Source organism: Mytilus galloprovincialis, chromosome 7, assembly GCF_965363235.1.
Source record: "Mytilus galloprovincialis chromosome 7, xbMytGall1.hap1.1, whole genome shotgun sequence".
Lineage (NCBI taxonomy): Eukaryota > Metazoa > Mollusca > Bivalvia > Mytilida > Mytilidae > Mytilus > Mytilus galloprovincialis.
In genome coordinates, this window is record NC_134844.1 from 70,284,445 (window position 1) to 70,301,697 (window position 17,253).

General features: G+C 34.5%; 1 protein-coding gene across 1 annotated transcript; it reads left to right on the plus strand.

Annotated features, from left to right (window-relative positions):
* Positions 1–8,693: 8,693 nt before the first annotated feature.
* Positions 8,694–17,190, plus strand: LOC143084259 (uncharacterized). The gene is made up of 4 exons (XM_076260668.1): positions 8,694–8,715; positions 9,383–9,517; positions 15,506–15,679; positions 16,887–17,190. The coding sequence occupies exons 1-4, from the start codon at positions 8,694–8,696 to the stop codon at positions 17,111–17,113; spliced, it is 558 nt and encodes a 185-aa protein (XP_076116783.1). The 3' UTR covers positions 17,114–17,190.
* Positions 17,191–17,253: the final 63 nt, after the last annotated feature.

Below are 17,253 nucleotides of genomic sequence, written 5' to 3' on the forward strand. Positions count from 1 at the left end.
GAGTTGCGATTGACTTGTATTTTTATTCAGAGTACACTTTCCAAATTAAAATGGAAAGAATTTTTTTATCTTGATACATTTTTTGTAGTTTTCGTTCATTTTTGTCATATGTTTTTTCCTGTTATTTGATTTATTATTTACTTTTTTATATGATATTTCGTGTTTCATGTTTTTTTCATGTCTCTTTTTTTTTTCTCTTGTAAGATTTTGTTATTTTCTTAAAGATAGAGGGGGTTTGTAGTTTATGTTATTTGTCTTGGTCAGTTGTTTGTTTGTTTGTCCAACTTCACGTTTTAAGGGAGATTCTTTATTTTTACGGTACATATTGTTTTTGTTAAATGTCTGAAAAAATCTTTATAAATTCTTTAGTTCTGTTTTGTGATGCACCATTTTTCTTTATGATTAAATAAATGCCTAAATCTGAAATAGTTTTATTTCAATTTTTTTTGTCTGCATCACATAGGCCCGTTTTTTTCACAACAATAAAAAAAAAAGCTACACGCGTTTTTGGGGGGGGGTTTCTTTATTGACAAAACCAAGCTTTTAACAGGTCGAGAACTCTAGATTTTCTGACGTCAGAATATATTTGCATAGTAATTTCCAAAACACAAGGCCAATATGGCCTTGAAAAACTGACCAATCGACTCAATGAACTACAATGCATTGTGGGCTACTACGAGTAAACTATACTAATAAAACAGGTGGATTTCGTGGGAAAACAGTCAATTAATTTATTGTCTCGGACTCTCATTACCAAAGTTTTTATTCTGCAAATATAATTTGCATGCTCAGATTAAAAAAATATTGTTTATTGGCTTCACGATTCGACTTTCTTTTTCGCCTTGCAAAAGTAGTTGAACCGGTTTTGTGCATTGTTATGAATTGAACCTGCTTTAATTTCACGACATGACACAGTGAAATATCCAATGAAGTGACCACTGTCCAGTAGACATGTTACGAAAAGGTATATTCTCGACGCTGAGGTTGACAAATCAGACTTTAAATTCGGGGACGGTGTCCAAACATTAATTACAGGTAAATTTAAATCCTGTGCGTCTTGGTTAATTCAAATCACATTTATCTAGAACATCATTATGTCACATCCTATATGAAAATTGCTGTTGTGATATCGGTAACTATCATAAGACATGAAAGGTGTACACGTGCAGGAGGGGTGGGTTGGAAAAAGGGAGGCTGATATTATACAAGTTCATTTGATTCTAGATTGTTAATATACATATATATATAATAAGCCAGATAGATATTAGTTTTATTGTTGTATTACAATTCCTTAAAAGTTCAATTTGTCGCTCTCCTAATTCCACACAAAGCTCTACAGTCTACTGATTTTTCTCTCGGGTGTCTCCATAAGCTTCCAATGACTCTGAGAGTGTTGGACATATACCCGACACTCTGATATATATTTACATTTTCGTCTTTCCGCACATGATTTAGCTCTTAGTTGATGGCGTCTGTAGGGGTAAAAAAGGTTGATCGACATGGATAAATTTTATTCGCTAATATGACAAAATTCTAGGGGGTAAAAAAACTGGTGAGTAGTAAGTCATATTTTACACAAACCTCTTATCGTTCTGAACATGCATGAAATATTTGCCACTGGACGTTAAGTAACCAACAATTAATCAATTACAAACCACTTACATGTATAAAGATAATTCAAATTGAGCTGAAACTGTAAAAATTAGAAAAATACATGCTATCGAAGCTAATGGACGGATTTAAATTTTCTAAAACTATAATGCACATGTTTTAAGTTGAAATTATATCAAAATCGTGTTAAGGTTTTTTAAAACAGACCCCGTTGGATAAAACCTTTAGGTGGCAAACAACTGGATCAAAATACATACACTCCTTTTTTGCACCTGTCCTAATCAGGAAGCTTATGTTTAATGGTTGTCGTCTGTTTATGTGGTTAATAAGTGTTTCTCGTTTTTCGATTTTTTTATAGATTAGACCGTTGGTTTTCACGTTTGAATGGTTTTACACTAGTAATTTTGGGGCCCTTTATAGTTTGCTGTTCGGTATGAGCTAAAGCTTCGTGTTGAAGGCCGTACCTTGACCTATAATTGTTTATTTTTATAAATTGTTACTTGGATGGTGAGTTGTCTCCTTGGCACTCATGCCACATCTTCCTATATCACCTCTTTTGTTTGCTTTTTTTTACTTTAAAAAAATGACCGTTACATATATTTTCACGAGTAGGTATAAAACAGATTATAATACTTAAGATTATATGCAAGGTCTACTACGAACTCGCCGAAGAATTCACACACATATGTACCCTGTGACTCGTACTGCATTTACATGACCCCTTCCTTTTTTACACATTATGTTTTCTTAAAAAATATTATGGAATTTATTAATACCTATTTCTTATATTTCTTTCGGATAAAATCATTACAGCTTATTTCCTAATGCATGTTGAGAAAAACTTTGGTTAGCTTGCTTGCTTTGTTTGTATATTGTACAAAATATAAAATATACAAGTTAAACTATGCCTATATATATATATATATATATATATATATATATAAGTACGTCTGAGTCAGTGACAACTCTACAACAGATGTATCCATCGGATCGCCATCAATGATGGTGATACATGGCTGTGTACATAATGTATATACAACTCGTCTAAACATCAACCCAACAATGTTAGATCTGTAAATTTGCTTTCGCAAATTTTTGGTTCTTCCCTCGCCGGGATTCGAACCCATGCTACTGTGATATCGTGACACCAAATCGCCTGCACTGCAGCCGTCCCGCTAGACCACACGACCACCTGGGCTCTCAAAAAAAGAGCTTTCGCTGGCCGTGTGTTACCTTTCCTCGTCAGTTTTAATCTAGCGGCGTACTACAATACATGATATATAAGGCATGAAGATGTTATTGTTACAGATCAGCTAAATTATCTATAGTAAAGGATCCTACAAATTAATGTAATATACAGTCACAGAAAACAATTATATTTATAAGTACGTCTGAGTCAGTGACAACTCTACAACAGATGTATCCATCGGATCGCCATCAATGATGGTGATACATGGCTGTGTACATAATGTATATACAACTCGTCTAAACATCAACCCAACAATGTTAGATCTGTAAATTTGCTTTCGCAAATATTTGGTTCTTCCCTCGCCGGGATTCGAACCCATGCTACTGTGATATCGTGACACCAAATCGCCTGCACTGCAGCCGTCCCGCTAGACCACACGACTAACTCGTCTATATATATATATATTGTTTAAAGATGTCAATCTTATTTTCATAGCTTGTATAAACAACTATACAAACAAAGCAAGCAAGCCAACCAAAGTTTTACTTTGCAGGTTTAAGAAATCAGCTGTAATGATTTTATTCAGTTTGGCAAATGTCCGAGCCTGTTAAAAAACGAACAAACTGAAACTACAGTTGCTGACTTCACTACCTTCAAAACAAAGGGAACAGTTTGGAAGTCCCATATACTGAAATGTGACCAACAAAAATACTTATAGATTTTGTTAACACTGCCATGTATGTAAATATTTCTTCGCTTTTTTTACGAACATAAAATTCAATGATCCCACATTTGCCTTTAATTATCTATACAAACATTGCTGTACTTGTGAATATCAGCACCGGCTGTTATCGACGGCTTACTTTACACCAGTAAGTTTGTCTCATGGGTAATTGTGTTTTTTCGCTGTTGTTTTGTTGCTTCTGGTGGACAAATACATGAAATCTCTGTGCCATCATCAAACACACGCCTGGTAAACCATCTAATCTCAACCAAATGGTTGAGACGGGAAAAAGTATTCTGGCACTTCCTGTTAAGCTTATCTGGTTCAAATTATCCAAAATAAACATAGGGTAGTTCGACTTTTCGTCAATTTTCTGAAAATCGATGGGTTTTTTGTAAAATAGGAGAATGTCATGCCATAGATAATTGAATTAGGGTTTCTCTCGTGAATAACATGGACCAATATGATTTAAAATGACATCGGAATGACTTTTCTCCAGCAGGTAAATGTGGCCAGTGCAGTCAGCTACTGACAAAATGACAGTGATATCATTGATAAACTAACGTATATATCAGTGAATTAGTATTTTTCTAAAACCTTATAAACATAAAATTACAGTTTGTTCTTTTTCTTTACTTATATATCTGCATTAAGCGAAATATGCTATTAAGTATGTCATGTTGAGATTTTCTGGTATCGGTTGAGATATTCTGGAACAATGTTGAGATCTTCTGGTGAATGAAACTTTAAACTATAGCTTAGTATCAATTACATATACAACCGTCAAAACGTTCCAACTGTCATTTAAATCTTGTCTGTAGTTATGACAGCAGATTCTAAAGAGACCTTTGGTTGTAATAGAGTCTAGATAGTAAACAACTGTGTGTTTTGTAAAGTATTAAAGTTCTAGCGCTGGAAATTAATAGTCTAGCGTTTGAGATGCAGTTTTGCACAGAAACTATAAAGTCAATAATGGTGTAATTGACATCTCCAAAAGCTAGAATTTATTCCTACATCGCTTATCTTGACATCTCAATATCTAGCTTTTAGATATCTACATCGCTATACTTAACATTTGCAGTGCTGGTGTTAACATCAACATAACACAGAACTTGGTTTTAAAAATCGTTAGCACGAGACAATTTGCATCCCCTGCGCTATATTTACATAATCAGTGCTTAACTGTGAATCTTCAACACTAGACCTTTATCCTGACAGCCTCATATCGTGGTATGGGGTTTCTTCTTTATGAAGAATACATAGACGTGCCACAGGAATGGATCTCTTTTTCATTGTCAAATTATATATCAACGGGTAGCAATTTCACCAAAGTAAATGTCAGTGGGTCAGTTATTTTCTATAACGTATTTTCTATGTTTAAAATCAACATGAACAGGAGTAAAACTGCAAAGATTGTAGTATGATGTTTGAATGAGTCATTAACGCCCATTGTCTAACTACATGCATATTCAAGACGAGTAAATGAAAATGTTGCACGAATATAAACCCTCCTATGTACTATATTGAAACGCCGTGTGTGCTTTTGAAATGAAATTGATATACACGTCCACTTGTATTTGTGTACTTCTGATGAGTTGCCCTTTTCAACTGATTTTTTTATTCGTTCTTTAATGTTGTACTGTTATTCCAATTTCCCAGGATAGGGGAGGGTTGGGATCCCGCTATAACATGTGTAACCCCGGCACATTATGTAGTATGTGCCTGTCCTAAGTTAGGACCATGTATTTCAGTGGTTGTCGTTTGTTTATGAGTTACATATTTGTTTTCGTTCATTTTTTTTTTTTAAATAAATAAGACCCCGTTCACACTTTTTATTGATTTAAACTAGACCGGTTCACTTTAGATCGGTTTAAGGGCTAATGTGAACGCATTGAATCGATCTTCAATCGGTCTAAACTAAAACACCAAAAGAGGTAGTTTAGTTTGAATCGATCTAAAGTAAACCGATCTTACTTTAGATGTGAACGCAGAGATCGGTTTAAACTAGAACGATTGAATCGAAAATAACGTATGCGCATGTATAGCGGCAAAACTATCTCTGAGGTTCGTTGTTTAACCCATATTTCTCTGTTAAAAGACCTTTAAAACAAACTGTAAACATGTTGTCTTCGCCATAGCATAGATTTGCGAAGTCTGTGTCTTCTTTTCTTATGTTGATTTTTTTTCTTTGCAGGAACCGCAGTATTTCCGGCGTCGTGTTGTTACTTCGTTGCTACAGTTATTTTTTTTCAAAATTAAAGAAAACTGCAATAACACCAGTATCAAAATTTTAAATTGTGATTCAAGAGAAACAATAACTTTATCCAATTTTTTTTCCAAGTGTGTGTATCAGTGTATCAGCACATGAATTTGATAAATCAGTTCTATTTATACACAGTGTTTACAGTTTTACGGGCAAAAAGGTTAGATCGATTACGTTTTTAATTGTAGTGTGAACGCAGTGGTTCATATTAGATCGATAGAGATCGATATGATTAAAGATAATGTGAACGCTAACTGGTTTTATTTAGATCGATATAAATTAGATCGATAAAAAAAAATGCTAGTGTGAACAGGGTCTAAGGCCGTAAGTTTTCTCGCTACAATTGTTTTACATTGTCATTTTAGGGCCTTTTATAGCTGACAATGCACTATGGGGTTTATACCACATCTTCATTTTTTATATATTTGCTCATGGCCGAAGGCCGTACGGTGACCCATAGTTGTTAATTTCTGTGTCATTTTGTACGCTTGTGGAGATTTGTCTCATTGGCAATCATACCACATCTTCTTTTATATCTATATTTATAGTATACACAAGGTATTGTCCCACAGTTAATATTTTTCCCTTTTTAAGAACACATTATTCTAAATATATGCCTAGAAGTGTTTACTTCTCACTTCAGCTGTGATCACACTGTACCGGATAGCACGAACGGACGCCTAACGGATAAATGAAAAGGGTTTCCGTTGACAAAATTGATATCCGCTGGGAGTCCGTTGATGAAGATACGGATTAAAAACGGAAACGGAACGTACACATACTGTAAAAAAATGGACGCCTACCGGATGTACAACGGACACTTCATCCGTTGAACGTCCCTTAATTCAAAGTTTTGAACATTCTCAAAATTTTCCACCGGACAGAAAGGACATTGATGGATAAAACGGATACTGAACGGACATAAAACGAAAACTAAGGGATGTCTAACTGACATGAACGGATTGAAAAAAGTTATCCGTTCGGCGTCCGTTTGCACTATCCAATAAGGTGTGACTGGTGCTTAAAACTCCGGTCACATCTCACCAGATAGCGCGAACGGACGCGGAACCAATAATTTTTTTTTGAATTCGTTCATGTCCATAAGCCGCATGTTGTTATCCTTTAGACGTCGGTCGATATCTGTTTCATTTCGCTCAGTGTCGGACTGTCCGCTTTATCAGTCGTCGTCCGTTTTGTTCGATGGAAAAATTTGAGCATGTTCAAAACTTTGAACGGACGTTCAACGGATGAAGTGTCCGGTGTAGCGTCCGTTTTTTTACAATACTCGTCCGTTATGTGTCCGTTTTGTATCCGTTATTTGTCTTATACTAAGGTATATAGGATTTTATTTCTGAGACAAGTGCCTGAGGAACTAGACATCAAAAGTTCAATGTAGGATAAAAAAAAAATTAATTCATATAGTTTTTTTCACTAAAATGTCCCGAAATGTAAAACAATTCAAACTACAAAACTAACGAACTAATTTATTCCACGGGTAGTAAGGTCGTCATATCGAGGAGCGTTTAGTACAGTGATTTTGTCATAGTTTGGATAAGTTTGACATGGTTAATTTATGTTGCTTCCCTAAACTATTGTCTCAGTTCTATTCACACAAGCAGATAAAAAGCATATAAGATGCTTGAATCTGTATTGGGGGTCAAACGATCTATATTGGAATTGTTGTTTCACGAAATTAACGCAGAATAAGCAAGATATCGGAATTGCTATGGTTTGGTTAAGCGATTGACATGGTTCGGTTAAGAGTCTAGAAATTCGTCATGGTTTTGGTCAAGATTGTCATGGTTTAGATAGAAATAAATATATATGTGTTTCACTTTAATACTCAAAATTTTATTGATAGCGCCTGTTATTGAACGAAGTTACACTATATATTAACTGCCTGAGAAGAAAAAAAGCCTGTTTAACCAAATTTAGTGGGTGTGATATATTTTGAAATTCCGAATTTACAAAATAGGAAATATAACAGGTGTAATCGTCAAAGCGAAAGTTAAACATGTCATGTTACTTTTCGTAAGTTTTCTACAATATAAATTGAAAAGTCACTGCTCTTTTAACATGTTTAAAGTAGCTTTCGATATAATTTTACAAAAAAAAAAGACAAAGCGTTGCTTCTGTTTCACATGCAATCTTTTCTCTATATGTCCATACTTGACTCTACCGGGGATATCATGAGCGGCATCACTAGTCAAATAGCTAAAGACTTCTACTCAAAAGTGGCAGCCAGTCAAAAGTAATTCTTGTTTTTCATTTTCTTTTCTAGAAAACTATACATTTAATGGTTTTTTTTTATTTTAAATTTTGAACCAGTTTATGATGAATAAAAGGAGATGTGGGGTTATAGGTAACCCAACTACAAAACTAATTAAAAAATATTAAGAGGACATCAATAAGTCTTCAACCATTTACGAAACCGAATAGTTACGCGTGACATGGACAACAGTTTTAAAACTTATTGGTTTTAAAACTATAATAGGTGAAATTACAATAAAAAGTACTTTCAAAGTTCGAATTCAAAATATGAAAGATCACATTTCCAATTTTGGATTTAAGCCGATATAATGTTCAAGTTTATCAATTATTATTAGGAATCAATAAAAATCTTTGTAATATTGTATAAATGCATCGTGAATAGTATCATTAAATTATTTCAAATATTTTACTTTTTATGTAATATAGTTTCTATACTTTCTGAAAAAAAAACTCCTGCTATCTAGTTTTAAGTATGCGGTGGTATATTATTAAATGTGATTGAAAAAAAGGATTGAAATTCAAAGAAACACGTGTTATATTGTCCGCTACATGTACATTTAAACTGTGTACGACCTTAATTTTGACCTGGCTAGACAAGAAATCATCGTTTGTAATAGGACAGAACGCATAATAAGATGGACGAAGATGAAACAGATGGTAAGTTTGTTGATATATATCACAAGTACACTTCATTTGAACTTCTTAGAACATTCAATGATATTTTTATGCTATCTATATTTGCCGTTTATCACTTTTGCATATTTGATTTTAAATTTACAAGGTAATATCAAATGTAAGATGACGTGGAAAATACATATATGAGACAGCAAACCAACAACACAAACATGAATTCTTCAACAATAGGATGAGTTAAATAGGCCAAACTCTATATCTGCTTGTTTCTATAAAATAGGTTAATAAATTGAACAGAGACAACCAGAGATCTGAAACCATCAAACTATTCTAAGTATAGCGTTAAACAGTAAGGTATGACATAGGACAACTTGCCGCGTCACTAGGTTCTAGACTTTTTTGATGAGTCGCAACTTCGGAATTCAGTAAACATGTTTTTGCAATTAAATGTGTAAAACCCTTCCTTTCACAATAGTTAGCATTTATGAATGCCTGTTTGGTGTCTGTGTTGAAAAGTTATATTTTCATGATTTCGTAGTTTATAACTTCTTTTCAATTTGTGTTACTAAATATGTTTAGCATAAAAACAACGCAGCCAAATTCATAATTGTTTTTTTTTTGTTACTTATTTACACGATAAGGCTCCAAATTTTACACAAATGCATTGAATTGGACTCATACAATTTTTCAGAGGCAATTGCATCTATTGCTCCTTTAGACGGGTCATTTGAAGCTGTTGGTGATACTGATTTAATTGAAGAAACAGTGGTTTCACTCAATAAAGATGATGACAAATTAGATGAAAACAATAACGAAGATCAACAGGGTTTGCCAAAAAGAACTAAAGCTCAGTGCGACATCTGTTCTAAAATTGTTCAAAGAAGATGTCTAACACGCCACATGAGAACACACGGGGATCAACTGATTTGTTCTCATTGCCCAGCGAAATTCTCAGATAGATGGGCTTTGACCGAACACGAAGCACGACATTCAAACTCTTTAATGTGCGATCTTTGCGGCAAAAAATATACATCGAGAATAGGCCTAAGTCGTCATTTAAGAGACCATGCTAGTTCACGCCCAATAGAATGTGATATTTGCCATCAACGGTTTAACGATAACGCACATTTTGAAGGTCATCGCAACAGTAAACATTTAAACTACAAACCGTTTAAATGTACCGTATGCAGCAAGGCTTTCGCTTATAGACAATCAATGACAAGACATGTCAAAGAATGTCAAGGGAATACGTCCTACAACTGTATGGAATGTAATGCTGTGTTTAACAGCAAGCGTTCACTAGACCAGCACCATAGTGGGAAACACGGCCAGAAAGAGCATACATGTATGTGTGGAAAGTCCTTCCGTTGGGTTCGATCATTCACCAGACATAGTAAAATTTGTAAAACAAAATAATTTATTAAAGTATTTAATAAATTTAAAAGTTGATTTTTTTATTCATTTCTAGCATTCAAAAAGTTTAAATGATATATTGTCTCATTTTCAAGATAATGACATTTTTAGATATCATAACATGCTCTTTTATGAGGAAGGATTTTTTCTTCATCTTTCCTATGGTACTGACGAATCCCTTGAGATCAACTGATTTGTTCTCATTGCCGACTTTTCCATTATTTTGTTCAGATTGGTTTCTTTTCCAATGAGATATTGTCGCAAGACTTTTAATCTTTGACAAAGAATTTCAAAAATGTCAAATAGTCCTTTCTTTAATTGAGTTACCTGTTCATTGTCTCTTAAAATATTAAGACTTTCATGTTCTAATGCTATCAATGAGTTTATTTTTTTCTTTTATACATTGAATAACCTGCATATCGGCTTCGAATTCTGTTTGCTTTTCTAACCTGTTATGTTTTTCCTCATACCCCCATAGGTCTACCGGTATAGAATCACCACCTCTTCCCGAGTTAATTTTTTTCAGGTCAACACAAATTTTCCAGCTTTTTGTCGTGACGTCGTCTGTTGTGGAAATAAAAGATATCAATTCTTTTATAATTCCAGGTTGAATGGATTTTGGCAGAACTGTTGGCATGCACGACAAGCTTGCTTTGCTAGGAACAGCAAAATTTAATTTTGAATTTTCAGGATCAAGTTTTCCTCGTTTTCCAATATTTTCCATTACCAAGTGTTGGTTACCAAGTCCCCTCATGAAATTTAAAAATTTTGTATGGAATAGCCGAAAACCGATTTGCCAAAAACTTTTACTTCTATCGCTATAGCGCATAGCTGAGATTTTAGATTCAGAAAACCAACGGACAACATCTAAAAATAACAAAAAGGCTATACTCTGCATGGGAAATCTGTCTTGTAGTGTAAGATGTATGAAAAGCCAAAAGTTATCTCTTTGACTGTCGTTGTTAGGGATTTTATCCAAGACTGTGGCTAGGTTTATCTCGTGTGGCTGTTTGCATTCTTCCTGAAATTCATTATCTTTATTCGAATCATCCTCCATTCTTAAATCGTAATCCTCAGATTTAGAAAAATTTTCATTGGACTTTGCCGAGCAAACTTCAGTAATAGAAAAATTTTCAATTGCCTTTTCCGAGCAAACTTCAGTAATTTTGATCTTTTCATCTCCTGGGCTTATCCATATTTTCTTGTTTTCACTTTTCAAAATTTCTGGAATGATATGATAATGTTTGGATACATACCCACTCACACCATCTTTAGTTGTTTTTCGTTTTACTGAAAGAAATCTATCTCCATGATTTAGTATGGTGTGTCCTAGAATTGAAAATATGTCTAAATTGTAAAGCTCACAATATTGGCACCTGAATTCCATCCTGAAATTTAAAAGAAGCTATCTTAGAATCATGACTTTTTATCATTTTCTATTTGTTTGAAACTAGGTCTCACTTAAATATCAGTACTTTATTTGTGTCTTTAGTGTTTCTGTTACTTGATTTTCTTGTTTAAACCCGATCTGGTGAGTTTACATGTGTTGCATGGTTAAGGCGAAGAAGAAGTTGGGGAGCCCGCAAACATGTTTTACTTCGCAATATTTTGTATGTAGTTAAGTGTCTGTAATGCCGTGAATATCGCATGTAACTGCGTATCATATTTTGTTATTTATTTTGCACAGAAATTAGGCTGATGGTTTTCTAATTGGAATTCCTATACATTGAATTTTGTCGCAGCCATTTATATCTTGCTGAGACATATGGTTTTGCTCATCGTTGAATGTTGAAGGCCTCTTGATGACAAATAGCTGCTAACATCTACGTCATTTGATCTCAGGTGGATAGTTATCTCATTGGCAATCATATTGCATCTACTTATAACATATTACTACATTGTATGTGCGTTTTTATGTCCTTTTGTGTTTCAAATGGAACGACTTTTGTTAATTTTGATAGTAACTCTTCATTATACACGACAAGAATTACATAACTGAACCATGTCGAACATGAACTTAACCATAACACGAATGAACCAAACCATGACACAGATATTTCAGTAATTTTGAATTGATTGCAAAAGTAGGTATTTTTCAGAATAATTGACCGCAGTGTTATATCACGAAGATATATGTGATGTAATAGACTGTAAGAAAATAATTTTTTTTATGCACGATAAACCAATTAGCAAGTTTTAAATTTTGACATACGCAAGCTTTGTTCTGTGTTAAATCATTAACCATATGATACAACTTGTGATGTACTAACATATTTACTTTATACAAAGGTACTTACCAGCTTGAATTACTTATCAGAAGTTCCGTTTACAAAATATCCCAGTGTTTACATTTTTGCATTGATTGTTATCAAAAAGACTTAACACCGTCATGTCAAACTTATCCAAACTATGACACAATCACTGTACTAAACGCTCCTCGATATGACGACCTTACTACCCGTGTTATTCACAAACAAGAAAATGTTCTAATAAACGGATGCCCCATCCGCATTATCATTTTCTATGTTCAGTGGACCGTGAAAATGGGATGAAAACTCGAATTTGGCATTAAATTAGAAAGATCGTATCACAAGGAACGTGTGTACTAAGTTTCAAGTTGATTGGACTTCAACTTCATCAAGAACTTCCTCGACCAAAAACTTTAACCTGAAGCGGGATGGACAGACGAACTGACGGATGAATGGACGAACGACCGAAAGAACAGACGGAGTCACAGACCAGAAAACATAATGCCCATATATGGGGCATAAAAATGAACGAACAAAAGTATGTAACACATTAACAAACGACAACCACTAAATTACAATCTGTTTTTTTTTTTTTTTCAAGCATAATATTATCTGTTCACTTATCAGCACGGCTTTGCGATGACAGATTTATATATGTAAACTAAACTGTTTTGTAATTGAGATACGATTATGTTTATTCTAATTGGTTTAGATCGTGTATTTTTCTGTATTCTCACCTTATTTTCAGAAAACTTATGACAAATAGACTATTTTTATGTTACCGACTTTTGTCTTCGAATTACATATTGTAATGTTAACAAGTGTGGACACAGATGAGTGTGGATAGTATGTTTTGATGTTGGACAGTTACTTATGACAAAAGGGAGTTTTATGTTTTCCTATATGGTGTTATTAACGGCGTTGCACGATGACAACAAACCTGAGCATTAGGAGTATCGTTTATTCAATATTTAGTTTTTATGTTCAAGATGGGCATGGAAGAGACAGACAAGTAATTACATTAGTTACCAACTGATTATGATCGAATATGTTCCACATCTTTGATTTTTGTAATGTAAACTATATGATAGGAAATTCTGGTACTCGGCCAATTAAGAGCAACCAAAATAATTGAAGTCGAAGAAATAAAAAAAATAAGTCCAAAGTCGGTAATACTAGTCTATTTAGTACATTTCTTTTTGTTCAAGTGCGAAAATTCATGTCAAATCCTCTTAAATTTGTACTAAGATCTGAGTAGTTACATGTGGAAACCCCTTCAGTTGTTCTCTAAACAATTGGTTTTTTAATTGTATGTTATATTTGTATGTACATGGTGTACTTTATTCTTCTGCTTACGGAGAACGATGTGGTACGTCACTTCCGGACAACACATAAATACAGTAGAAATGCCAAATACACAAATGGTTCAGACAGGAGCTGAACAAGATGTATCTGGCATTAACCCAGCGGTGGGCATGAAACAAGAAACCCAAGTGTCCACATATAAGTTGGCAGAAGGTCGACCAGGTCAAGAGATCAACATGCAACAACTACCACCACAATCTTATTAAAATAAGTTCTCATCACTTGCTCCTCGATTTTTTATATGTCGCCGTGCTACATGTACCACCATAGAAGATCTGTAAACTATGTAAATACATGCGCAGCTATTGCTTAACATATACCATATACAATGTATATTATGTTCTATCATCTGTTATTCCAAACTTAGATGTCTTGCCATTTTTTAAGAATGTTATTCAAAATGTTTTACGTCTGACTCAATATTTTTTAAAATTCGATTTTCATTTTTGTAATTTGCATAATATGTATTGTAACATAATACGGCATTTTTTCTTTGATGTTTATACGTGATAATCTGCTTAATAGTTCGGTTTTTGAAAAACGATAGTTTAATATAAAGATTGATATATTATTCCATTAAAAAGAATCATGACGTGCTTTGTCCTTGCAACTCCATGTAGATAGGCAGAGCTTGGACTTGGTTTAATCTGATATTTTTTTTTATGTTAAACCATAATTTAAACTCCGCCAGTTTGTTACGTCTCCGTGTGATTGACAGTTTAGTAAATGCAAGAGGACAAGGATTTCGTTTGTATTACAAAGAGGATTTCTACTTTCCGTCACTGATTTTATAATTTCAACGGGGGGAGGGGGGGAGGGTTGTCTGTTTATACCTGAGCCGGAATATTTATTGCTATACAATTTTGTTGGGGAAAATCTTTTTTTTTTTCAATTCAGAAAAATAACTTTTTGTCATATCTGATGTGCCGTATCCGAACTGGACCGGTTTTCTCGTGCGCTCGCTAAGCAGTGGGCTAGAACGACACTCCCACTGTTTTTTTATTGGATAAAAAATGACCAGTCCACTTTTGAATGATGTTACAAAACATATACACCACGCCTTACTCATTAACACATTTAAACGAACTCATCATGCGGATTCGTCGTTTAAATATGTTAACTAGTAAATAGCAATGTATTTATAAAGGTTACTCGGGAACACGTGTATTTGTTTACTTTTAACACGTGTATTTGTTTACTTTTAACACGTGTGTTTAAATCAAAACATGTTTATGTTTAATTTGATTGGACCATCAGTAAGTTATTACCGGTTTAAGTTATATCAATCATGATAACTTCATGCTAGAATTTTAGCGCTAAAATTATAATAAGATATCTAGAATTGTCATTCGAGGTTCGCCTATCCGACAGAAAGGTTCGTTTTTCTTAAATCGCCACTTGGTAAAATGTCCGAATCTTCTCCACGTCTGCAATTGAATGAAGACATACTACTCGAAAGAGATAATAGTTTACCGCCACCTAATATTCATAAAGCAGCTGATAAGTCGTCTGATTTGGTAGATACTGTAGAGCTTTTTAAGACAATTTTAGACAGCAAGTTAGGTGAGTTGAAATCTGAACTCATACAAGAACAAGATTGCCTTAAGAAAAAAATTAAGGAGGACGTCACTCTAAAATTTAAGGGGGAAGGAAACAGAATTCAATACACCTTTAACGAGGAATTATTAGACACTGTTAACAAACTTTCAAAATTCATCCCTAACTCCAATACACAAGCCTAAAGATTAGTTCTTGACATAACTGATAAGATCAAAAGCCGTAATAAGAAATTCGCATAGCTGATGCTTCCCCTGCTGGTTGGGGAACCGTTAGGGAATACGAATCCAATGCCGTGGCTTCAGATTCTGAAGATGAGAGAAAGATACGACAAGCTGAGACCAGAGCTATCCGTACCTCCAAGGAGAAGTCAAAATCTCGCCAGCAACCTTACCCAAACAAGAGTGCACACACAAAAATGTCTCGCCTTCTTTACTAATCATTGATATTATGTTGATACTCCTAAATCTAAAGCTTTATTACGACTGTCACATAGACTTAACATGAATCATGAAAATGAGGTCAAGGTCAGTTGAACCATATGCCAGGCAGACATGTACAGCTAACAATGCTTCCATACAACAAATATAGTTGACCTATTGCTTATAGTTTAAGAAAATAGACCAAAACACAAAAACTTAACACTGAACAATGAACCTTGAAAACCAGGTCAAGGTCAAATAAAACCTGCACGACTGACATATAGATCATAAAATATTTCCATACACAAAATATAGTAGACCTATGACATATAGTATTAGATAAAAAGACCAAAACTGAAAAACTTAACTTTGACCACTGAACCATGAAAATGAGGTCAAGGTCAGATGACATCTGCCCACTAGACATGTACACCTTACAATCATTCCATACAACAATATAGTAAACCTATTGCATAAAGTATGAGAAAAACAGACCAAATCACAAAAACTTAACTATAACCACTGAACCATGAAAATGAGGTCAAGGTCAGATGACATCTGCCCACTAGACATGTACACCTTACAATCATTCCATACAACAAATATAGTAGACCTATTGCATAAAGTATGAGAAAAACAGACCAAAACACAAAAACTTAACTATAACCACTGAACCATGAAAATGAGGTCAAGGTCAGATGACACCTGCCAGTTGGACATGTACACCTTACAGTCCTTCCATACACTGAATATACAAGACCTATTGCTTATAGTATCTGAGATATGGACTTGACCACCAAAACTTAACCTTGTTCACTGATCCATGAAATGAGATTGAGGTCAAGTGAAAACTGTCTGACGGGCATGAGGACCTTGCAAGGTACGCACATACTAAATATAGTTATCCTATTACTTACAGTAAGATAGAATTTAACATTGCAAAAAATCTGAACTTTTTTTTCAAGTGGTCACTGAACCATGAAAATGAGGTCAAGGACAATGGACATGTGACTGACGGAAACTTCGTAACATGAGGCATCTATATACAAAATATGAAGCATCCAGGTCTTCCACCTTCTAAAATATAAATTTTTTAAGAAGTGAGCTAACACCGCCGCCGCCGCCGCCGCCGCCGCCGGATCACTATCCCTATGTCGAGCTTTCTGCAACAAAAGTTGCAGGCTCGACAAAAATACGCCTCGTCAACAACCTGCGGAATCTTATGGTAACCCTGCTTATGCTCAGCATTATCAACGTAATCAGCAACAGCCCTTTCGTGGGAGCTTCGCAAGGCGTGAGCCTTGCTCAATCGACACGTGCCACTACTGCAAGCAACAAGGCCACTGGAGAAAAAACTGTCCTCTTCTCGCCAGTCTCAGGTCATCCAACAGCAACTCCACAACCTACCAGAAGTAGTAAAGTAGGGCCTGAACGTCACTCTCCAGTCATTGTGAATGATAAGTATTTAGACACTATTAATGACCAATTTTCTACATGTTTTGTTGATCATATAGAATCTTTTTTAGATCAAGTTCAATATTTTGAAAATTGTCAGT